Source organism: Saimiri boliviensis, chromosome 19 (assembly GCF_048565385.1).
Source record: "Saimiri boliviensis isolate mSaiBol1 chromosome 19, mSaiBol1.pri, whole genome shotgun sequence".
NCBI classification, from domain to species: Eukaryota; Metazoa; Chordata; class Mammalia; order Primates; family Cebidae; genus Saimiri; species Saimiri boliviensis.
This window is the reverse complement of record NC_133467.1, coordinates 10,177,264-10,202,878: the sequence shown is the minus strand read 5'-3', so window position 1 is coordinate 10,202,878 and position 25,615 is coordinate 10,177,264. Positions and strand designations below refer to the sequence as shown.

Here is a 25,615-nt window from a genome sequence, read left to right as displayed (position 1 = left end):
TAGGAACACAGTCTCAGGGGTTTGGGATCTTGAGCAGGCTCTTTAACCACTCTGTGACTTAATTGAAAAGTGGTAATAGTACTTGCAACATAAGGCTTAATGTGCACGAAGTGAGTTCTCAGAGGTGACCAACAGTCATTGTTAGCATTATTTCACCGTGGATGCTTGAATGAGGTCATGATCTACAACCTGCGCTCTGACATTGGAAGATACCAAAATTCAAACCCTCTGAGAGACTTTGGGCAAATTGCTGAAACTTGGTTTCCTCATTTCTAACTAGAGGTAATAATAACAACTACTGCTTACTACTCTACAATTAGAAAATATATGGAAAGTGCCTAGACTGGACTAGGTAGAAGAGATAGAACACAGCTGTTGATCTTACAGAATAAGAATTAATTATCTCTTTTTTTTTTTTTTTTTTTTTTTTTTTGGAGACAGAGTCTTACTCTGTCGCCCAGGCTGGAGTGCAATGGTGTTATCTCGGCTCACTACAACCTCTGCCTCCCAGGTTCAAGTGATCTCCTGATTTAGCCTCCAGAGTAGCTGGGATTACAGGAATACGCCACCACGCCCGGCTAAGTTTTATAATTTTAGTAGAGACAGAGTTTCACCATGTTGGCCAGACTGGTCTTGAACCCCTGACCTCACATGATCCAGCCTCTGCCTCCCAAAGTGCTGGAATTACAGTCATGAGCCACTGCACCCAGCCTAATGCTAATACTTCTCTAAGACTAAGAGAACCGGAGACAACAATACTGTAACATTCTGTAAACTGGAAAGCTGAGAGAGTGGAGAGTTGGGTTTCTTAGCAAACCCAAGAAAGCCGGTTATCTGTAGAATGAACCAAAAGCTCAGGAGTTGCTAGCATTAGGGATCTCTGGAAACCTTAGCTGGAGTCTTTTTTAATTTGGCCATCATGGGACAGAGCAAGTCACCTCTGCCATGTTTCACCTGCTGCTTACAGGGCACTCAGTCTGGAAGTAGTTGAGGTTTGAAAATTCACCTGTTTTTGTTCTGCTGATTACATAAGGTCCACAGTAGAAAGAAAGGAGACCTGAATCAAAGAAAAGCCTTTAATTCTGCCACTAACAGTATGACCTTCATCAAGTCATTTACTCTCTCTAGACTTTAGTTACCACTGATGTAAAATAAAGGGCTAGGCTAGACTACCCTTAAAAGTGCCATTCTTGCTCTCAAACCTCCTAATGTTAGAACAAAAAAGTGTTTCAGGACAAGATGCTGAGGTTGACCTGGTTACTTTTCAGAATCGTGTGTGTGTGTGTGTGTGTCTGTGTGTATGTACACACATATGCACACATGTATACCAATAATTAATTTAGAACAGAATAATATCATGTTCTGATATTATTCATGAGGATAATTCATAGTATCTAAGAATTATTCAATATCCACCGTGTTCTAGGTGCTTGCACTATCTTACTTAATCTCATTTAATGTGATATTAATGTTTCATGAGAGAGATTCTGTTATCTTCAGTCTACAGATTAAGAAACTAAGGCTCTAAGAGTTTAAGTTACTTGCAAAATTTACAAACATTAAGTGGCAGAGTCTAGCTTTTAAAGATCTGGCCACCTTCAGAGGCCTGGTTCTCTAGACCTCAGCATGCACCTCCTTTCTGAACTCTGCTTGGTGCTTCTCCAGAAAGGTCATCACATTCATTCTAGTTCCCATGGTCGCTTTCAGTTTAGTTTGACTGTATTGCCTCTATCTGGAAAAGGATGTGGGTGTCCTTCTGTAAAGTGGATTGGCATTGGCGGTATAAATAAGTACCACGTTCTTCTCACAAAGTTGGTTTGCTCTGAGTTCTCAAAGTCTACACATGGAAACGGTCCTGCATGTGTGAAATTACACATTGTTAAAGTTCTGCATATTAGACCTTTACAGGATCTGTAGTTTTCTATCGTGGCCAAACCTACGGATTATTGTTGTGCAATGGATTATGTGGCCAGTGGTCCTTTGAGACGGCAGACTATTTATAAATCTACAAGTAAATTTTCAACCAATCTATATATGTAAATTTTCTGTTTAATGTTGATTGTGGAGTGTATAAAAATAAGGAGAGGACATTTAATAGATGGAATGAAACAGATCATATTTTAAAAGGGGAGGGGAAGCTTAGGGGAGGCTGGAGGTGAGAACTCCTTCCAGCCTTTGTTGTGCATTGTTTAAAATTGTGGATTAGGATGATAAATGCTTTTGAGGAAGGTCTCAAGGGAAGATTCCCCCAGCAAAGTAGGGAAGAAGACTCGAGGTGCCCAGGCTGCCTGCCACACTGGCACTGGGAGGAGCCCCACGTCTCGCCACACCTACCCCCAGGTTGGCCGCATGTGTTAGGAGGTAGTAGAGGTGTCCTGCCCAACAGGAAATGACTCTTTCCCTGCCACAGCAAACCAGCCATCCATTGGCCTTTTGGTTTCCTGCCTCGATTTTGCACTTTGGAGACATTAAGGCATGAAGAAACCAAGTGACACGCTTCAAATCAGAGACTAAGGAAGGCTAGTGACACATGTCAGACATCTGCTGTGTTCAGTACAGTCCAGAGCACGCCGTGCGCATGGATCTGTTCTTCTCACCACAGCCCTGAGAGGTGGATTTCAGTGTGTCTTTGGATGGCAGGCATTAAGAGAAGAGTCCCAACACACAGCCTCAGGTGCTTCCTCTCCGTGGCGGGTTTCTTCTCCAAGCCAGGACTGCTTCCCTGGTGTGCCATAAAACCACCCTGTTGGTCACAGCTCTTTTGGGGCATAGTATGTAAGGGAAATTTCACCCATGTGATAGCCAGGAAGGGTCAAAAAGGACAAAAACGTCAGAAGAAACCAAGCCATGTTGGACTACTAAATGATGCCTGGCAGGAAAGGCTGGCTGGTGCTGATGCTACTCTGGAGGCTGAGCTATGAAGAACAGCTCGAGTGAAATTTTACAGAGACTGGAATCTCACATCCAAATGCTCAAGGGAGTCACTGTGACAATAGCTGCACCCAGATCCGAGGGGCTGTCTTGTGTCCTCCATCCTCTTACACCATCTTCTGCCATCAGTACCTCCAGAAATAAGTCCACCTTCTCTGAATGCAGGTTCACATGGCAATCCAAAGACTGCGGAGTGTGACCGCGGAAGCAGGAGAGATGGGAACATCCTCTGTGTATAATCTAGCCATTTGAAAAACGTCCTTGAGAAACACACACATGACACAGTACTATGAAGTATTCCTTCCACAGTCTCCAACAGAGCCCAGCCTTCTGCTTCATGAAGGTAGATACTGGTGTGAGCTCACAGTCCGCACCAGTAGCCTAAGGCACACAATGGCTGTCATCACATTCCATCCTTAGGAATTAAGTCAGGAGGAGCTCCATGTTCAGAAGGTGACTATAAAGGAATTATAAGTCCTGGAGCAGTCTGTGACTTGACCTCACATGACTTCCAGGAAAGCACCATGACCCTGTTTCAGCCCCCAACAGTCCGCCTACCAGCTGTCATTTAAGGACCCTCACATCTTTAAAGATCTCCTGGGCTTGGAGACCTGCATCTCTCCAGATGCCTTTTTCCAGATTAACACTGCTGGTGCCGAGATGCTGTACTGGATTGTGGGGAAACCAGTGGAAGTGAACTCTAACATTATCCGCCATCCATCTGCTGTGGAACTGGTGTGATCAGCCTCCCTCTGGCACAGCTATGTCACAGGTCCTTGGGATTTCGCTGGTGGAGCAGGTAGTGGAGGATGCCAGGCAGACTGCAGCCTACAGCGACATCACCAGCTTTGAGTTTCACACTGGTCAAGCAGAGAATATTTTTTCCAGGGCTGCCAAAGTCAAAGGAATATAGACAGTTACTTGTGGCTGTGGGGAACCCAGCCCATGATGAGCTGTATTACAAGAAGGTTCAAGCCATTTGAAACTTCAGGGCCCTCTGCATATGCCAGCTTTTGTTTCCTGCAAGCCCCATGATGCAACCGAAAGGAATGAACCACATTGGAAGTTCCAAGGACTAATCCTGAGACGAGTCTTGAAGACTGAGCTGTGGAATTCCAGAGATGGCCCCAAGGCAGTTAATCTACAACCCACCTACTGTTGAGATGACACCCGGCTGCACTCCAGGTAGACCGTGACCGAAGACAGCCACCAGAACAAGACACCCAGACCTCGTACCCAGCACACTCCTGCACGCCTCCCATTCCATGTTCACCTTTTAAAACATTCTCTCTAGCCTAAAGTTGGAAATGATTCCCTTGAGGCTAGAGCCCGGGCATTTTCCTATCTGCTAGCATTCAAAAGCTACTTTCCCTTTACCACATATACAAAAAATTGTGGTAAAATATACATAACATAAAATGTATCATCTCAGTCATTTTTGAGTGTACAGTCCAGTGGTATTAAGTACATTCACACTGTTGTGTGACCATCACCACCATTCATCTTTTTTCATCTTGCAAAATGTACACTTTGTACCCTTTAACACCGATTCCTCCTCCTTCCCTGCCCCTGGTCACTGGCAACCAGTCTTCTACCTCTGTCTCCATGAATTTGACTACTCTAGGTTGCTGTGCGTTTTAGAGAAGGTCTTACATGACACTGTGAGTATTATAAGAGACATACTTGATATTTCTTAGCATTATGACCTAAAAGTCTTATGGTGAAAACGTTTCAAAGATGTTTAGAGTAAAATGATGCATGTTAAGTTCTTTGAGGATCTCGTAACTCAGCTTGAAAGCGATGGGATGGCTGGTGTTTCTTGCTCTCTTTTTCTCCTGGAGAACCACAATTACAATTTTAGTCAAGGCTGAAGTGAAAGTACCGCTCCTTCCCTTTGATGGTCCCCCATTCTTATGCCTCAGCTCCAAAGGTCTGTCCGCGCTTTCTGTGTCCAGCTTCGTTCTGAGTGGGAGTAACGTGGCTGAACCGTGTAGCACACAAGTAAAGGAAGACGAAAGTTCGTTTGTTCTTTCCTCCAACAAACCTTTATTAAATACCTACCACGTTACCTACTGTATACAAAGATGGATAAGACATGAACACTGTCTTTAAGGGGCTTGCATTTTATTAGGTCGAAGTGTTTAACGTAGCCTGTAGTAAGAAGAGACTGATATGTACACAGATAAGCCAAGGCGCTGGGATAAGTCTGTGCCAAGAACAGGGAGGGAGAAAGGGGTTCTACCCAGGACGAGAGGGCGTCAGCATGGTGTTTTCTTCTGCTTTTCTTCACAAGCTTGTTGGCGCATACCATGCCACCTTGACTAGCTTCTACAGTTCCTTTTCGTAGTCTCTGGAAGAACTGCAGTTGGCGCAGTGATACAGAGCAATAGAGCAGGTGGTGGTTCGCTAACTTGAACACGGAAGCAGCAGTTCCTGTTGCCACTTGCTTCTCACTTCCGTCATCAGTGGTCATTAAATGAAAGTGTGCACGTTTTCTAGAGTGTGGTTGAAGGTTTTTTTGTACACAGATGAGCTAAATTCTGTTACTTGCCTTACACTTTGTTGGAGACTGAACTTTTCTTTGGAAGGCTAAACGAGGAAATGCTCATTCATTTCTGGATTACAGTATTCTTCTTTCAAAGAAAATTACCTAAACAGGCAACTGCTTAATTTGGAGGAAAAAATAAAATTAAACTCCAGACTAGGTGCAATGGCAGATGCCTCTGGACCCAGCTACTTGGGAGGCCAAGGATGGAGAATCACCTGAGGCCAGGAGTTCGAGGACAGCCTGGGCAACATAGCAAGACTTCCTTCTCTAAAAAAATAAAATAAAATAATAAAACTTTCTACAAGACAGAATAATGATAGAAGCTGGTTGTGACAGGATAGTGCTGTTTTGAAGATTGCGGCCAGGGATGTCAGAACAGTGAGCTAGGGTTGGTGAAGGACTCACGGTTGTCAGTTCAGGAAGAGGTCACGATGCTGTGGAGAGGACTGTAGCATAGCCATAGGTCCTAAGCCAGAGCCTACAAAAGCCAAGAATTTAGGGCCCTTTAGCCGAGTCTTCGAACAGTAGCATGGACACTGCAGTCTGGTCTGTCCAGATCATTGCCTGAACTGCCTCTTCCTCTTGGCAATATGTACAGCATATTTATTTGAGGGAAAAGCTGACGCTTAGTTATGTACTATCTTTCTGTCTTGGTCACCCTACGACAAGGAATTAGGTAGAGGTGGCAAACAAATTTTGTACTATATTAAATAAGATTTAAATACATATTTTCCAGGCACAACTTTTTTATTTTTTCGTTTTTGCTTTGTTTTTAAATCGGTAAAAGTCGTTAGGTCCTAGAAGCTGCAGTGATCTAAGTAGCAGCAAATTTGTGCATCATATGTACTTTTTGTTTTGTTTGAATATTTAAATAATGTTTAATATCTTCAAATTATGTTAAATATGCTTAAATGAGTTAAATATGTTCAATGTGTTAAATACGTTTAAATTATAATTTTACGTTATCACACTGCTGCCTTGTGTGGAATTCTGCACTATACATGCTAACTGTAGTCAAGTTACCCCCCCATCCCAGGTGAGAAAAACAACTCTGGAAGATAATTTTCACTGAAGTCTAAGCAAACTTCATTAAATGGATTGTGATAACGATTATAAATGATGTGAAAAATAACATTTTAACATCAAGTAACCAACTCAAGAAAAGGGTATGCTTAGACATATTTTTAACGTTTTTAAAAAGTAATATTCTACCCTCCTCTCGTCCTCAGAATTAAAGCATAGTGAACAGGAAAGAAAAGGAAAATACTACAGCCACGTGCCGAGGCAGAATATCTTGCCAGATGTAACGAAGGTGGCGTAAGGACTGGGAAGCATTGTAAGAAATGCATCCTTAGGCGATGTTATTGTCATGAGAACCTCATAGAGTGAACTCACACAGGTTCCACACACCCAGGCTCTACGGTATAGCCTGTCCCTCCTAGGCTACACACCTATACAGCACGTCACTGAGCTGAATCCTGCAAGCAATTACACATGATCATAAGTAATTGTCCATCTAAACATCTCTAAGCATAGAGTGAATATACAGTATTATCATCTTACAGGACCCCTGTCCTACATGCAGTTCATAGTTGACCGAAATGCTATTATGCAGCATGTGACTGTGATTCACAACTGGCTTTCCCTAGTATCACCCAGCTCTAGCATACGGCCGCCTCTACGTATTACCTGGTCAACTGGAGTGACCTCTTAGAAGAATTTTGATTGCCTTTCGAGTGGGCTTTATCGTTGCAGTCATATCCTGGTCCCTCTACCCGCTGTTACTTACTGCAGGCATTTCATCCCTTTCCATGACCTGCTTGGCCGTGACTTGCTTTGGGCTAGAAAGGGGCAGTTGCTGTGTCTCAGCTATGGCCATTGGGGGATTTCCAGGGTTCTTGCCCTGTCATTAAAATTGTGTGGCCCTTCCAGACCTCTCTCATCTTTAGATACCAGAACTTAAGGGAGAATTTAAGAATAAGTGGACTGCTCTTTTTTGCATCCTCTTCAATTTAAATAGATTTGGCTTTTTTAAGAATGTAAAATATTTATCAAAAGAGATGGAAATGCACAGTTTCCATCCTCTCTTGGCCGGTAACTCTCTGGCCTTGTTTCCCTGATGTTCTTCTTAATGTTCTCATCTGTGGTAATGCTTACCTCATAGAGTAGTTGTGAGGACTGAACGATAACAGTTAATACAAATAACAGCAATAATAGTAATTGCTGGTGTCTGCTGGGCTCTTACCGCATGGCAGGACTTGTGCCTGGCATTTCGTCTGCATTAACTCAGTTCGTGCCCACAGGCCTTAGTCAAGTGTCTGGCTCTGGGGAGGGCTGCTGGCAACGAGATCTATTATTTTTGTTGTTACCGTGTTTGCAATTACAGGAGACCATAAGAGACAAGGAATCAAAAGCTGTGTTTCTCCATTGTCAGATTATCAAGGGAACATCAGTGAAGCATATGCATAGGATCTCATGTAAGGAAAAAATTAAGCATGATTGTGTCTGTATTCTAGCAGTTTATCATTGACAGCATACAACTCTTGGAGAAAGGAGGCGTAGGGAGAGGGAGCGAGAACACGCATGTAGGAGAATGGACCAGTATACACGCTCCTCTGTTCTGTTGGGTCAGCATGTTTTCTAATAAATGACTATTGGACAGCAGATGTGGCACCCACGTTTGTGAGTTTTCATTTCAGCAGTTTACTGAAGTGAAATTTAGAGAAATGGGATAAAGTCTCTAACATTTCTAGTAAGTTCTATCTATCAGGAACCCCTGGAGTTTGGTAAAAATCAGTGCTGAAGATGATCACTGATAAAAGTTTCTACTGCATTATGGTATAAGCCAGGATCCAAGCAAGAATTTAAAAAAAAAAAATTACACTTCAAGTGGGCGCGGTGGCTCACGCCTGGAATCCCAGTACTTTGGGAGGCCAAGGTGGGCAGATCATGAGGTCAGGAGATTGAGACCAGCCTGACTAACATGGTGAAACCCCGTCTCTACTAAAATACAAAAATTAGCTGGGCATGGAGGTGCGTGCCTGTAATCCCAGCTACTCAGGAGGCTGAGGCAGGAGAATCGCTTGAACCCAGGAGGCGGAAGTTGCAGTGAGCTGAGATGGCGCCATTGCACTCCAGCCTGGGCGACAGTGCAAAACACCATCTCAATTAAAAAAAAAAAAAATTACACTTTGGTCAAATGGATGCCACCTTGTGTGTAAGTCTCATGGGACAGGCACTCTCTCAGTCCATGATCACTTTGGATGCTTGCAGAGGTCTTCTGTCAGAATCAACTTTGTTTCTAATGGAGGAAAAAAAACTATTTTAATGTAGTCATTATTGCTGTGTGTCATTGTAAACAGCGTTTTAACCCTTTTCCATTTGCCCGAAGAATATTCACTGGTGGTACTTGTGGCTGCGACGTTCACCCCGAGATAACTTTCACCACACAATATCTCTTTTAATATTATTTTCACATCGCTCTAGTATATCGACTTTGGAAACAAAAGACATCATCCTATTTATAGCATTCTAGTTTTAGTAGTGGTATTTCCATTCAAAAATTACTGTAACTCTCAGTCGTTGAAAATGTCACATCCTAGAAAACGTAACACTTCTACAGGGGACGTGAACATCATTCTCGAAGAGTTGTTGGCTGAAGATTGATTTGACGAATCCGATTTTTCCGAAATAGATGTTTCTGATGATTCAGATGATTCTGATGTTAGTTTTGTTTAGAAATAACTCCTAAACGGTTTGTATATTTTATTTTCACGTTGAAAGTCAGATTTGCTTCAGCCTCAAAGAGCATGTTTACGTAAAATTAAATGAGTGCTGGCAGCAAGCCTCAGTTTTTTTCTAAACAGGAAAAGGGTTAACAGTTACTTTGAAAGAATAAAATGATAAGTGGTGAATAATGTGGAGTATTGGTGGCTTGGAATTAAAAACTCAACCTGGATGATGGGTTCAATCATACCCCAAACCTCAGCATCAAGCAATATACCCTTGGCATAAACCTGTATGTGTACCCCCTAATATAAATTAAAAGTTGAAATCTTTAAAAAAAAATCTTAAATAAAATAAATAAATAATTCAAATTGCATTTTACTTCAAATTAGAAGTGAAGATAGGCCTGGCATGGTGGCTCATGCCTGTAATCCCAGCACACTGGGTGGCCGAGACAGGCGGATCACCTGAGGTCAGGAGTTCGAGACCAACCTGCCTAACATGGTGAAACCCCATCTCTACTTAAAAAAAAAAAAAAGACAAAAATTAGCCAGGTGTGGTGGCAAACACCTGTACTCCCAGCTACTCAGAAGACTGATACAGGAGAATCGCTTGAACCCAGGAGGTGGAGGTTACAGTGAGCTGAGATCACGCCACTACACTTCAGCCTGGGTAACGGAGCAAGACTCCATCTCAAGAAAAAGAAGAAATGAAGATAATATATGCCTTGGAAACATCAGAAGACTCAAACATTTTATGATTATAAGTGATTGTGAAAACTCTGATGTCAGATGCATCTGAAAAGTTTAAATTGTTTCCTGAATGTACATATGGAAAAAGTAATATTTCTAAATATGATTTGTATGTAACATGTGAATTTACATATGTACCTGTCACTGAATTAGCAAACTATGTAAGTCATCAGCTGAAGATTTCAACCACATCCCTAAAGTATTACGTATTTACATTTGCCAAGACACGTTTCTGAGGGTCTCATTGGAAAGACAGGAACCACTTTGCATTTAGACCTATATGATTCATTAAAGCTCTTAATCAGGTCCTTTAACTTTTTTTTCTTTGCCTTGTATTCAAGTAGAAAGAGATTTTCACTTCCGTGGAGAAGCAAGGAATCAGGGGAAAGGGAAAGTGGCCCTTAAGACTGACTAGCAGGACCAGGAGTGCGTGAAAAGAATGGAGAGAATGTGCTTAGTATATTTTTAATGAACCCTTAATTTGAAAGGCTCCTAGTGAAAGTGCCTCAGAGGGAAGGGCCGTGAGAGCAGCAGAGGACACGGATGGTTTGTTCTTACCCTTTCTCCCTGACAGCTGCGGTCCTTTCTGGGCTGCGGAGGGCCCAGTCCCGTCACTATCTCGCATCCACAGGATGAGCTCGGCTCGGGTGTCTTAGGGGAATACACACCAAGTTTGAGGGCAAGTGTGAAGACAGATAATAATGGAATTTTCAAAAAGGCTGAAAAGAGAAGCAAGTGAAGAAACTCGGGATTCAGCACACCCCTTTAAAGGACTACAGGATCAATTCTGTTTGCAGCGTTTAGAATGAAGATATTTCTAGCACTGCATTTCTCTAAAAGCCAAGGAGAGAGAAAAAGAGAATGGTGCTTAATCTCTGTTGCTAAAAACCGCATTTCAATCTTGAAGAGCATTTTTAACCCAAATTCTAGCCACAACCAGTCTCTTCCTAGCAGCATTGGACTAAAATACCTTGGAAGTAGAACAATGCCAGATTTGATTATTGACTGTTCATCCTGTGTATAGAAATCTAGTGACTGGCTCCACACTGAAAAATAATTATAGCATAACAGAGATGACACTTGTATTGGCTAAAAAGCCAAGAAAGTGAAGGGGGACACTTAAAATATCGACTTCCCCTCATTTACTCTGACTTCTGATGGGAAGAGGTTGCAGAGGGGTATGGAAGAGGGTGTATGAGTAAGGACCTAAATTCACAGTTAACCAGGACTAATCATAGAAGTGCTGAAAGAAATAATAAAGAAAATAATCCATTTTTCCATTCGTGAAAAACTGAAACCCCCCCGTATGTGAAAACACAAGGAGGTTTATTTAAAAAAAAAAAAAAAAAAAAAAAAAACTTCTAAAAAATCAGAACACATGCAACAGAATTCATACATTTTATATCTATGTATACTAATAGAAAAAAATTAATACAAAGGGTTCATAGCAGATGAATTAAAGAGGTTTTAGCTATGGCTTCTCCTCTCCCAGCAAACCCCTGACACCTGCTAAAAGACCCCCAACCCCTTAACACAGTGTAGGCGCCTGACTAAAGGCAGGCTAACCAGTGTTCCCTGGGATGCTTGTAATTGGTACAAACGGGAAGACCCTCCTGCCTGTTGGGCCACAGAGGTGGAAGGATTGAGTCTGGGGTTGCCAGGAGGTTATAAAAAAAAAAATGAAACCGAAGTGACAAGCAAAAACGGGAGACAGGGAGACAGAGGGCATCGCTTGACTCCCTGAATCCAGTCAGGCCCGAGTCTGATCAGCTCTATTACGTTTAGGTTAACCAATATATCACTTTTCTGCGGAGGTAAATCAAGTTGAGTTTTTGTCACTTTTTTTTTTTTTTTTTTTGGACACAGAGTCTCACTCTGTCACCCAAGCTGGAGTGCAGTGGCACAGTCTTGGCTCATCTCAACTTCTGCCTCCCAGGTTCAAGCGATTCTCCTGCCTCAACCTCCTGAGTAACTGGGACTACAGACATGCACCACCACATCTGGCTAATTTTTGTATTTTTAGTAGAGACAGGGTTTCCCCATGCTAGCCAGGCTGGTCTCGAACTCCTGACTTCAAGTGATCTGCCCACCCGGGCCTTCCAAAGTGCTGGGATTACAGGTGTGAGCCACTGCGCCCAGCCGCTGTCACTTTTGAGGGAAGGAGTCCTAAGAACAGACAGTTCTCAGAACCTTCTGTCTTCTCACTGTCTTGCCAGTTCCTCTGCTCTGTCCCCTCTGCATTGCCCTGGTGAACTGAAATGGCTTCTCACTCTATTATCCAGGGTCCTCTCAAGCCTCCGCTGCCACCCAGCTTCAGGCCCACCCTTGTGCAGTCACAGTCTATAGCAATGCTGAACTAAACTGCCCTGTTTTCCTCCCCAGGATTACTGCAGCAGGCTCCTAGGCAACCTCCCTCCCTCCAGTTCTCATGCGCGCCGCTGCCGAAGTGATCTTTATAGAACTCAGATCCACTCCTGTGACTTCCTGCTTAAAATCCTTCAGAGGCTCTCGCCATGACTTTTGGAATAAAACCTCAAATCCTTAGTTTGTCTTGCAAGGGCCTGAGGATCTGGCAGAGGCTCACAGCTCAGCTTCATCTCCGCCCCTGCTCCCCGCCCTGTGCGGGCTTGCACTCTGCAGTCCAGCCAGGAGCCAAGCCGATGCTCTAAATGGGTCGAGACTTTTGGGGACCTTGAGACGGGTGAATGCATTTTGTACGTGGGTTGGGTATGAACCTTTATAGGCCAGAGGGCACACTGTGGTAAGCTGAATAATGATGTCCACAACCAAATCCACAGAACCTATAAATACGTTATTTTACATGGTAAAAGAGGCTTTAGAGATGTGATGAAATTAAGCAACTTGGCTTTATCTCGAATGCTTTTGAGTGGACACAATATAATCACAAGGATTCTTACAAGAGGGAGGCAAGAAAAATCAGAGTTAGAAAAAGAAGATGGAATAACAGAAGCAGAGGCTGGAGAGAGAAGATGCCACAGTGCTGGCGTTGAAGATGGAGAAGGGAGCCATGGACCGAGGCGGGCTGGTCATGTGTAGCAGCTAGAAAGGCAGTGAAGCAGGTTCTCTCCTGTTGCCTCCAAAGGAAGGCCGCCCTCCAGAAAGGTAGCATCGTAAATCTGTGTCATTTTAAGCCACTGAATTTGTGTTAATTTGTTGTAACAGCAATAGGAAAATAATATGGCAGATTTTCTGGGCAAAGACAGTTTTGGAATTAAAGAGAGTTGTGGGTGTGTCCAGCTCGTTCAGGAAGGCTGGAATCTGATTTTAACTTTTGGCTGGCTTCTGTAGCACAATGAATGTGAGAAAAATGATCTGCCTTTAAGACAAACTAGATCATTTAACTTTTTGTTTTTAGCTTTGACATGTGCAGTTTCTCAATTTCGTGGAAAAACAAACACTGGCAAGGTTTTGGTTAGTCACAGGAAAAGTTTAGCAATTCTGCACAAACAGTGGGTTTTTATTCGTTAAAATATCAGAGACATGATGGATGATACGTTTCTTTGTTATAGTATTTTGTTAACTTTGATCAAGTGTAATTTTACTTTTCTGGCTATATTTTTATCCGTCAGAAAAATCTAGTTTTAAAGCATGCTTATTTTGTGGTAGTCAGGTCTTAAATGCAGTGTCCTGGGGACCCAGGCAACAGGCATGGTTAATAGTTGAATTCCTAAGATCCTTGGTCTTACTTTGGATCACAGTGAGTGTGATTCCCATTCATATGTGTCTTGTCTCATTTAATAATCAGAGAGGAGAAATGAGATATGGAGAAGAAGTCGGGGGGTGGTGTATGTATACAGCTTTCTGGGGTGTGAACCACACATTTTGTCTCTATTCTATTGTGTCTAAGTGGCATTTAGCAAAATTGACTAGTCCTGTTTCACTAGAGTAAGCTAATCAAGTACTTTTAGTTTGTTTTGAAGTTTAAGCTCCAAATGGAATTTTGGCCCAGTTTAAATTTTCAGTACAGTTTTTAATATATTTCTGTGAAATACACATATGTTAGTAACAAATAAGATACTTGACAGTTGCATATCAGACTACTCAGAAGAGGAGACCTCTGTGATTAATTATAGATACATAGTTCTGTGATCAAGAATACTTACATATTTTGTTAATTAGCATTATGATAGTTATTAAAGTTATCCATAAACATTCCAATTCTCTTTCTTCTAAAAACAAGTAGGATTGTACAAAGGGACTTCAAAAACTTCATGGTAAAATAGAATTTTAAAAACTTTCTCAACATAAGCTCTGTCATGTGTGAGACACTTTTGTAAGCAATGATACCCATCATTTAGTCCATCCCTAAAGAACTGAGGACCTGACATCCATCCTCTTGTGAAGGTTAAAAAAAAGAACTGAGGGTCTTGGAAATTTAACCGTATCAATGCAGTCTTTTTATTTATGAGCTGAATAAAAATGGGTGCCCTTTAAAGAATTTTTTTTTTTTCCCAAGACGGAGTCACTCCATTGCCCAGGCTGGAGTGCGGTGGCACCATCTCAGTTCACTGCAACCTCTACGTGCTGGGTTCAGGCAATTCGTATGCGTCAGCCTCCTGAGTAGCTGGGACTACAGGAGTGCACCACCATGCCCAGCTAACTTTTTGTGTGTTTTAGTAGAGATGGGGTTTTAACACGTTGGCCAGGCTGGTCTCAAACACCTAGCCTCAAGTAATCTGCCTGCCTTGGCCTCCTGAAGTGCCGGTGTTACAGGCATGAGCCACGGTGTCTGGCCTAAAGAATTTTTTAAATATAGGCGTTTTTTCTTTTTTTTTTTTTTTTAAGAGATGAGGTATCACCATGTTGCTCAAGCTGATCTTGAACTCCTGGGCTCAAGCAATCCTCCCACCTCAGCATCCCATCAAGATTTTCGGAAAGTAGAGATTACTTCTTGTGAGAAAGATTTTTTTTAAGATTAGAAAACAAAAAGTTAGAAGGAGCCAAATCAGGACTCTAGGATGGATACCTAATGATTTCCCGTTAAAACTTGCAAAATTGCCATTACTTGATGAGAGGAATGAGCAGGAGCCTTGCCATGGTAAGGAAGGACTCTAGTGAAGCTTCCTGCGGCATTTTTTTCCAAAAGCATTGGCTAACTTTCTCAAAACACTCTCCTAATAATCAGATGTTATATTCTTTGGCCCTCCAGAAAGTCAACAGGCAAAATGTCTTGAACATCCCTAAAACTTGTTGCCATGATCTTGACTCTTGACTGGGTTCACTTTTGTTTTGTGTAGACCACTTTCTCCTCTTGGTAGCCATCACTTCGACTGTCTTCAGGGTTGTACTGGTAAAGTCACGATTCATCTGCTGCAATCCTTTGAGGAAATGCGGATCAGGATCTTGACCCCACTTATTTAAAATTTTCATTGAAAGCTCTGCTCTTGTCTGCAGCTAATCAAATGGAAAGTCTATTCAACTTGGATTTTTAGTCAGACTTACATAAGCTGAACCAAGTGAGATGTCTATGATGTTGCGTGTTGTTTCTGCTGTTAATCATTGGTTCTCCTCAAATAGGGCATGAACAAGATTGATTTATTTTCCTCGCAAATTGATGTGGATGGTCTGTCCCTGCGGGCTTCATCTTGAACATCATCTCATCCCTTCTTAATACGAGTTATTCACTTATAACCTGCTGATTTCTTTGGGGCATTGTCCCCATAAACTTTTCATCAAGCATCAGCGATTTCACCATTCTTCCACTTAAGCTTCACCATAAATTCGTTGTTTGTTCTTGCTTCAGTTTTAGTAAAATTCTTGTTGCTCTGATAGGGTCTGTTTTAAAACTGATACGTTATCCTTAGTGCCTTGAACTAGATTCTGCTCAAACATGTTATAACTAGTCAGGATGAATTTATTTTGGTGAAAAAATATTTAAAAGCCCTGAATAATTTTTTCATAATATATGTTCTCCAGGAACTTTTTGACAACTGTTTATCTATTTTTTCCACTCTCTTGAATTTACATATGGTCCTGTGACATGCTTTGGCCAAGTAAATAGGAACATCTAACCCTTGCTGAACTCCAGCCAGGGTGATTATGAAAGCACCTGTTGACATGGGGCCTCCGTTAACCCAAGTCGCTAAGTGATTAGATTAAGCAAAGCTATCCTGCAGTCTGTGGGGTATGCATAGCACGTGCAGGAGATAAACAACTAATATTGGGGGTCATTTTTTACTACACCATAACCTACCCTATCCTGACTGATAAAAACACTCTGGGCAAAAACTGATTGTGTGGTTCTTTCAAGTTGGCTGATGTTTCTGTGTGTACATGTAATACTTTTTGGAAAAACTTGGGGATGTATTATCTTTTTGAAATAGCCTTAACTTATAATTCCCAGTGGAACTTATATCATAGCTCATTTCCTTTCATTATTGACATGGTAACTCCATGCCTTTAAAAAATTTGTTGGTATGCAATTAAATCTGTTCTGAGCAATTTTTTTACAACTCTGTTTACTTTCCTAAGATTTTAAATTTTTGCAGTCTACCTTGAAAAGCAGTTTTGTGAAAAATGTTAGGTGCTTTAAAACTGACTTGCCCCACTTCGTGTTTGCTTGATATAAAATGAGATACATAGCTGTATTTTAATTTATAGAAAAAGGGCTTCCAAAACGCTGAGACTTTACATGACAACTTTATTATTACTAATTGTATCAAAATACTAATAAGTCTAATAATCTCTGTGGACAGGTAATTGTAATGGAAGTGTTGGCTTCAGGTAATTGTATTGATACTGGTAGCCCAAGTTAATAGTTGCATCTGACAGCTTGGGCCTTTTCATTTGTAAACATCCCAAAATTCTGAGAGTCAGGATGGCTTCTCTGATCACCATCATTCAGAAGACAAGATAAAATTTATTTGTATTTGAAGGAAACAGTGTCTTATCTCATGTTATTACCATTTCAGAAAATCAAGTATAAGACATCAAATGGGATTGTTTTCTTAGAGATTGCATCCTATGGGTTACTCCCCCAAAGCTAGAATGATTAGTTTATTTTATAGCCAAATTTTTTAAATGTGTGTGTACCTCCCCGCAAATCTCTTGGTTTTAGTTATCAAAGTATTTACTTTTTCTAGCTTTCATGTGCTTCTGAAATGCAGTTGTGCAGATACACACACATGTGCTCACAGTCTGTGTGCCGGGCACACCCTTTGAGAGTTTCTCTTTAGTGCTTTTGTGTCTCCTATCTGTGTAAGGCCCTCATTAGCAGTCCCCGGAGCCAAGACTCTAATCTCCACTACTTTTCTCTAGGGCTCCAGCATCCATCTGGCCCCTGAGATTTCTCTATAAGACAGACTTCCTATTGCTGGACCCAGAAAAAGAAAATGAGATTCCTCTCCACTCTATGAATTCAGAACCGATCTGCAAAGGCGACCTTACAGGGCACCAGCTTTCTCAGACTGAGTGGGATAAAAAGGCAAAGAAGTGACAGGAGAAAAGCAGTTCCATCCATTGCAGACAGTGCTTTCAGTCAGCATCCTGAACATGGTGTTGTTCCCTTCAGAATTAAGATGAGGTTTGAGGGAATGGTTTGGTTTTGTTTTGTTTTGAGACGGAGTCTTGCTGTGTCACCCAGGCTAGAGTGTAATGGCGCAATCTCGGCTCCCTGCAAGCTCCGCAGCCTGGTTTCAAGTGATTCTCCTGCCTCAGCCTCCCAAGTAGCTGGGATTGTAGGTGCACACCACCATGCCCGGCTAATTTTTGTATTTTAGTGGAGATGGGGTTTTACCATGTTGGTCAGGCTGGTCTCAAACTCCTGACCTCAGGTAATTCTCCCGCCTCGGCCTCCCAAAATGCTGGGATTACAAGCGTGCCACCGCACCCAGCCAAGAATGTCTTGAAGATCCTCTTGGCATTTTCACTTTCCCTTTGGGAGACACCAAAGAGAAGAAGGGATCGGGAAGTTTGCAACAACCGCATACGTACAGTGAGTTTGTCTTCAGCATCGGGGAAACTAAGAAGAGAACGATCAGTTTACTCTAGACACTGACAAGTGTGTTCTATTCATAAAGAAATAAAATTACTCCAGGCAAAGGAAAAACTTGTTTGATTTGCTATTTAAAGAAATCTGTCACTACGTCATAGTAGTTAGCAAACGTTTTTGAGAAATGGATGTTTTTCCCAATTGATCGAGCCCCTAAATATTAATAATAAAAAAGTTAAAAGAGTTGTGCTGGTCTAATGGGGCTCCCTGTTGACCCTGAGGCAGCTCTGCAGAGCCCCAAGGCTTAGGTTGAAAGCTGACTCTGTAGAGACCCCAATGGGGAAATACTAAATGTAAAGGCTCCTTCCTCTGAAATAGAAATTCTCAAACTTTTTGAGTTAAGAATAACCTAAGACTCTTGTGTAAAATGCAGATTCCTGGGTTTTAATTCCACAGACTCCCACGTGGAATGTCTTGAGTGGGACCTGGAAATCCGTATTTTAACACACATCGCAGATGATTCTGATTCAAGCGTGGATGGGTCATGAAAAACGAACTGCCTGTGGAGGGCCCTGTCAAAAGCCTTTATCTTAGTCGCAGTTGGTTTCAGTTTATTTTAGGGAGAATACTTAGTTCACAAGTGTCAAATACCATTTCTTGCTAAGAGAAACGGTATCTTGGTTACTTCATCTGTCATCTCACAGTTAAGTCTCTTTTCCTATTTCTGAGCACCTCAGACATTGCATGGCTCTCAGCCCCCTCTGCTGGGAGTGCTTCATCTGAGCGGCTTCTAATACTGAACCACAGGTCTCACTGCCCTCACCACTTTCTTCCTCCTCCTTCCAGGCCTGTTGGTTTGTTTGCTGCTGCTGCTGCTGCTGCTGCTGCTGCTGCTTCCTCTTCTTTCTTCTTTCTTCTTTTTCTTCTTTCTTCTTTCCCCCTCCCCTCCCCTCCCCTTCCCTCCCCCCTCCCCTCACCCTCACCCTCACCCTCCCCCCTCACCCTCCCCCTCCCCTCCCCCCTCCTCCCCCTCCCTCCCCTTCCCCTCCCCCTCCTCCCCCTCCCTTCTTCCTCCCCCTCCTCCCTCCTCCTCCTCCTCCCCCTCCCTTCTTCCTCCTCCTCCTCCTCCCTTCTTCCTCCCCCTCCCCCCTCCTCCTCCTCCTCCTCCTTCTTCCTTCTTTTTCCTTCTTCCTTTCTTCTTTCTTCTTTCTTTCTTCTTCTTCTTCCTTTTTTTTTTTAAGAAAGCAGGTCTCTTTAAACTTACCTTTCCCTAACAAACAAATTCCAAAGTAGAAGTTAAATGTTTATAAACAAATAAAACTGACTCCTTTATCCAAATGCTGCCAACCAGTAAGTACACAAATGCTCCCCATCAGTAAGTATACAAATGCTTCCAAGTTGGGTTTTCTGAAGGATACACAAATATAACAAGCCTGAAAAATCGCGTTTTTTAAATAAATAAAACCCACAATGAGATACCACACTACACACTCCCGAGAATGACAGTAGTTGAAAAGACAATACAAGTGTTGGTGGTGCAGCTGTGGAGAGACTACAACCATTGTGCATTGTTGATGGGAATGTAAAATGGTACAGCCACCTTGGAAAACAGTTTGGAAGATCTTCAGTAGTGAAACATAAACTTGCTATGTAATCTATCAGTTCTACTCCTGGGAATCTACCTAAGAGAAATGAAAACATGTCTACAAAAAGACTTCTATCTGAATATTCATAAAACCACTATTCATAATAACCACAGACTGAAAACGTAAATACCACTGTCCATCAATGGATGGATAGATGAACAAAATTTGGTGTATTCATACATTGGAATATTATTTAGCAACAGAAATACATAAAATACCATCATATGCTACAATTTGGATGAATCTCAAAAAACATTATGCCAAGTGGACAATGCTAGACATAAAAGGCTTAATATTGTGTGATTTCATGATACGAGTCTAGAAAAGGCAAATTTTTGAGAGACAGAAAGCAGATCTGTGGTTCCCCAGCGCTATGAACGAGAGCAGAGATAACCTGTAAATGCTGACAGAGAAACTTTCTGGGATGATAGCACTATGATGTAACTGGATTGTGGTGGTGACTGCACAGCTCAATAAATTTACTCAAATCATTTAATTATAGAGTTGCAGTGGAGGAATTTCATAGAATGTAAATTTTACCCCCATAAGGCTGTTAAAATATTTGCTTTTAAAAATAAGGCATATAGCATAATTAAGTAATTGATAAGTTCTTTTCTGTGCAAAAGAAATAGGCACTGTGGTCAAAGTGTGGTCCGTTAGACCTCTTGGGGGTCCCTGACACTTTCTCAGGGAGTTCTTGAAACTCTAGTTTTTTTCTAGTGATAACTACGAGGCCATTTTTCTAGTGATATGAAGAGGCTATTTGCCTTTTTGACGGTGTTGACATATGCACTGATGGTGCAACAGCAACAGTAAGGTCAACTGCTGGGGCTTAGCCTAAACCAAGGCATTGGCATCGAACCTTATCAGGAGTCACTATATTCTCCACCCCTGTGGACTCATAGTAGAAACATCCCTTCTGTTTTCACTTACGAATGCCCTCAATGAAGCAGTAAAAACTATTTAATTTTATAAAATGTTGTGGTTTGGATGCATACCTTTTTAATTTAACTTTTATTTTCAGTTCAAGAATACACGTGCAGGCTTGTTATATAGGTAAATGCATGTCATAGGGGTTTGTCATACAGATTATTTTGTCACCCAGGTATTAAGCCTAGTACCCATTAGTTATTTTTCCTGATCCTCTTCTACTTCTCACCTTTCACCCTGTAACAGGTCCCAATGTGCGATGTTCCTTCTATTCGTGCCTGTGTTCTCATCATTTAGCTCTGACTTATAATTGAGAACATGTGATACTTGGTTTTTGTTTCTCTCTTAGTTTGCTAAGGATAATGGCTTCCAGCTCCATCCATGTTCCTGCAAAGGACATGACCTTGTTCTTTTTTGTGGCTGCATGGTATTCTGTGGTGTATATGTACCACATTTTCTTTATTCAGTCTGCCACTCATGAGCATTTAGATTGATTCCAAGTCTTTGCTATTATGAGTAGTGCTGCATTGAACATATGCATGCATGTGTCTTTATGATAAAATGATTTATATTCCTTTGGGTATATAATCAGTAAAGGGATTACTGGGTCAAATGGTAGTTCTGTTTTTAGATCTTTGAGGAATTGCCACACTGCCTTTCACAATGGTTGAATTAATTTACACTCCCACCAACAGTGTATAAGTGTTCCTTTTTCTCCACAACCTCAATAGCATCTGTTATTTTTCAACTTTTTAATAGCATTCTGACTAATACAAGGTGGTATCTCATTGTGGTTTTGATTTGCATTTCTCTAATGATCAGTGATGTTGAGTGTGTGAATTGTGAATTTTTTTAACTGGCCACATGTCTGTCTTCTTTTGAGAAGTGTTTGTTCATGTCTTTTGCCTGCTTTTTACTAGGGATTGTTTGGGGATTTTTCCTTGTAAATTTGTTTAAATTCCTTATTGATGCTGGATATTAGACCCTATCAAATGCAGTTTGCAAAATTTTTCTCCCATTCTGTAGGTTGTCTGTTCACTCTGATTATAGTTTTTTGTTTTGTTTTGTTTTGCTGAGCAGAAGCTCTTTACTTAAATTCCATTTGTCAATTTTTGCTTTTGTTGCAGTTGTTTTTGGTGTCTTTATCATGAAATCTTTGCCCATTCCTATGTCCAGAATGCTGTTGCCTAGGTTGTCTTCCAGAGTTTTTATAGTTTTGGGTTTTACATTTAAGTCTTTAATCCATCTTGAGTTAATTTGTGTATATCATGCAAGGAAGGGGTTCTGTTTTAAGCTTCTGCATATGGCTGGCCAGTTATCCCAGCACCATTTATTGAATAGGGAATCCTTGCCCTATTGCTTGTTATTGTCAGCTTTGTCAAACATCAGATAGTTGTAGGTGTGCAGCCTTATTTCTGGGTTCTCCGTTTTGTTCCACTGATCTATGTGTGTTTTTGTACCAGGACCTGCTATTTTGATTGCTGTTGCCCTGGGAGAGTTGTTTGAAGTCAGGTAGCATGATGCCTCCAGCTTTATTCTTTTTCCTTAGGATAGTCTTGGCTATTTGGGCCCTTGTTTGGGTTCCATATGAATTTTAAATTAGTTTTTTCTAGTTCTGTGAAGACATTGATAGTTTAATAGAAATAGCATTGAATCTATAAATTGCTTTGGACAGTATGGCCATTTTAACAATATTGATTCTTCCTATCCGTAAGCATGAAATGTTTTTTTCATTTGTGTCATCTCTGATTTCTTTGAGCAGTGTTTTGCAGTTCTCACAGAGATCTTTCACCACCCTGGTTAGCTGTATTCCTAGGGTGTGTGTGTGTATGAATTATGAATGGGACTGCATTCCTAATTTAGCTCTTGGTATGACTGTTGTTGGTGTATAGAAATGCTAGTGATTTTTGTGTTTTGTTTGTGGGGTTTTTGTTGTTGTTGTTTTTTGAGACAGTCTTGTTCTGTCACCCAGGCTGTAGTGCAGTGGTGTGATTGATTCTACTGCCTTAGCTTCCCGAGTAGCTGGGATTACAGGTGCACATCACCATGCCTGGCTAATTTTTGTATTTTTATAGAGATGGGGTTTCACCATGTTGGCCAGGCTGGTCAGGAACTCCTGATCTCACATAATCTGCCTACCTCCCAAAGCGCTGGGATTACAAGCATGAGCCACCATGCCCAATGACTAGTAATTTTTGTACGTTGATTTTGTATCCTGAGACTCTGGATGCATATCTTTTTAATAGCCTGTGTGATGAAGTAGGAAGTATGCATCAAACATTTCTTCTGCATGTCCAAGTTAGATGGTTATCACAGAGAAAACACCTCTGTAGTTGATTGAATTGCAAGCTGAACTAGCAGGTTTTTTTTATGGGACATCATCTCTATTTTAAAAATATGTATCTCCGCCAGGTAAATTATGGATATTCAGACCTGGTATTTGGTAAATCACTTTCTTAAAAAAGAATGAAGAGAGCCTGACACTTCAAGAAAAATAATTGACAGTATCTCTTGCCAGTGATAAAATTCAAATTTTAAACAAAATCTAGAAGTTAGGAAAACTTACATTCACTACCTTGAGCTTGACAGTTTCAGTCAATGGTTTTCTGATGAGATTGATGGTGATGTTAACAAAGGTAATTTTTTAATATTGTACAATGAAATGTGTCCAAATTTGGAGATTATAGGTAAGAGGGTCTTCATACTAAAAAATTTGAGTAATACTTGCCTAGTAGCGAATAGCATGGAGTTTGGGGCCAGGCTGCTTGGGTTAAAACCCTGTGCTACTGCTTATTACTTGTATGATCTCAAGTAAGTGTTTCACCACTGTATGCCTCAACTTCCTCATCTATAAAATGGGGATAATAATGGTACTCATTTGTGAGAGGTATTGTAGGAATAAAAATGAGTTAATATGTATACATATAATATATATAGTAATGTTAAAATTAATTATATATACATATAATAATATACACGTTAATATATATATTTATTATTGTTTAATTAATATGTGTCAGTGCTTAGAATAATGCCTGACTTACAGTAGGTGCTCAGTGAGTGGTTATTGTTGTTCTTGGAAACTGAAAATTTGTAAAACTGAGCAAACACATTGTAAATGCACAGTAGAAGAAAGTTTTTTGTAATTGTACGGGAAATCCAAAACTGCTTTTCCTCCTGCTGCCTCTGTCTCACTTTTGACCCTGGAAGTGCACTTTTGGGAGTGATGTCTTACTGAGGGCCAGCTTGCTCTCAGTCCTGCTTGCCCATTGAGTCCTGTTGTTTGGGGAGATCGTTCCTTACTTAGCAACCACATAATGGGTTTTTAAGAAAGACTTGGCGAGGTAACATCATTTTCAAGGATGTAGTTAAGTAAATGGAATTTAAGTAGTATGCCACTGTATATCCTTTGTATTTTTAGAATTAGAAGTCACTTTCCTGCCTCAGCAATGTTTAAAATTACAGTGCATTTCATTTAAGCTCAAAGAGTGGTGGAAATTATGTGAAAGAGAAAGAGGATAAGGTCCTGTTCATTATCAGTGTTTAAGACACCGTAAGATTTAAAAGAGAAAAGGGCCAACTTGGAAGGAATCTACATCTTCAGTCCTACAAAGAGACTACATTTGAGCTATTTTAACCTCTAACTTTTAAAAACAAGTTAATGACTTGTTGACATTGTTCATTCATTCACCAGTATTTGCTGAGTGCTTCCCATGAAGTGCCAGGCCCCTAACCCCATGTGTTAAAGAAAAGACATGGGCCCTGCCCTTCTGGTGTGAGTGCATTTGGGTTTTCTCATTTCTCCTGCCTGCTCTATAAAAGATTAGGAGTGTTCATCTGCTATTCCCTGACTTACATCAGCAGACAGAACAATATATGTTTTATCCTTCTTAAATGTTCATGAAAACATTCTTAAGTTAGTATAAGGTAAAGAAGGTAAGACAGACTGCAAGAAATTTCTGATTGTTTCTTTTCCTAGAAGAACACGAACAGAATCACTTATTTTTTGGAGTACTGATCATAGGCTCATTAAGTTCATGTTTGATGGTTAATAACAACCGACCAGAATATGTAAGCTATTGGAGTTTCACTGACGTAAGTGGTTTCTGCTATCCTAAGAGAAATAGGACGTCTAAAACAGCTCATTTGGGTTCGTCTGTCTTATTTGTCATCCCACATCACTCTGCATGTGATGAGAATGTTGCGTGGGCCCATGACAGTTTTTATTCCTCACTCTAGACTTGGCCATACCTCAAGTTCTTTGAATGTGTATAGTCACATGTTACATAGGTTCAAAGTGGTCTTTCCTTTCATTTTAGGAGTATGTTTTGCAAGCAAATTACAAAGCACCTTGAATATCTTTTTAAGATAATGTTGAAAAACAGAGCCATAGTATTGCTGAGATCATGTTCTTACTGATAGTAATACTAACATTTTAAGATTTGAGGGCATTTCCTTCCTACGTGGCTAGTTATTGGAAATAAGAAATCAGGTCAAGCTAAAAGCCAAAGAAGTGTTTCTTGAATGCAGGCTAGGATTGAATTGTATTAATTCAATTGAATTCAATCTCAGCATCTGTTGCGGGTTTTAGTCATGTTCCTGTTCCTGTCATGGCTAGGACCTTCAGCAAGCTTTACATCTCAGTAAGTGCAGTTGTCTTTTACAAATAAATTGCTCAGAAGTCAGTTAACCTGAGCAAGTGAACAAAGGCTGTGATTGTATTGCTGTTGTTTCTCTTGACACTAGCTCTTCTGTTCTTTGATTCATTACTATTAGTGCTAAAGAATTAAATATTAACTGCACATTGTTTTCTAAACAGAGTCACAGTTGTTAAAAAGTGAATTTCTCTTTTCATAGCAATGTTTCCTGTTTGACAGGTTCTGCCTGTTCTGTGTGTCATCTTTGCAAGGACTTTTGCCCTTGTGAGGTACCAGCTGTGATGTAGGGCTCCAAACAGATTGAATGTTTCTGTGATGAAAACTCATGTACTCGTTTAATTGCAGATTCTAATCCTGTCTTTTACATGTGTGTGCTTATGTGTTTCAGGAAAAAAGTGCCAGCTCAAATGTCAGACTTAAAACTAATAAAGAGGTTCCGGGATTAGTTCATCAACCCAGAGCAAAGTAAGTTC

General features: G+C 40.9%; 1 protein-coding gene across 1 annotated transcript in view; it reads left to right on the top strand.

The window, feature by feature from the left end:
* C19H1orf21 (chromosome 19 C1orf21 homolog) overlaps positions 1–25,615 on the top strand; it is a 335,853-nt gene that overhangs the window by 275,613 nt on the left and 34,625 nt on the right. Inside the window, exon 5 of the mRNA XM_074389972.1 lies at positions 25,531–25,607. Coding sequence (XP_074246073.1) covers positions 25,531–25,607 — 77 coding nt within the window. The remainder of the gene's footprint in view (positions 1–25,530; positions 25,608–25,615) is intronic.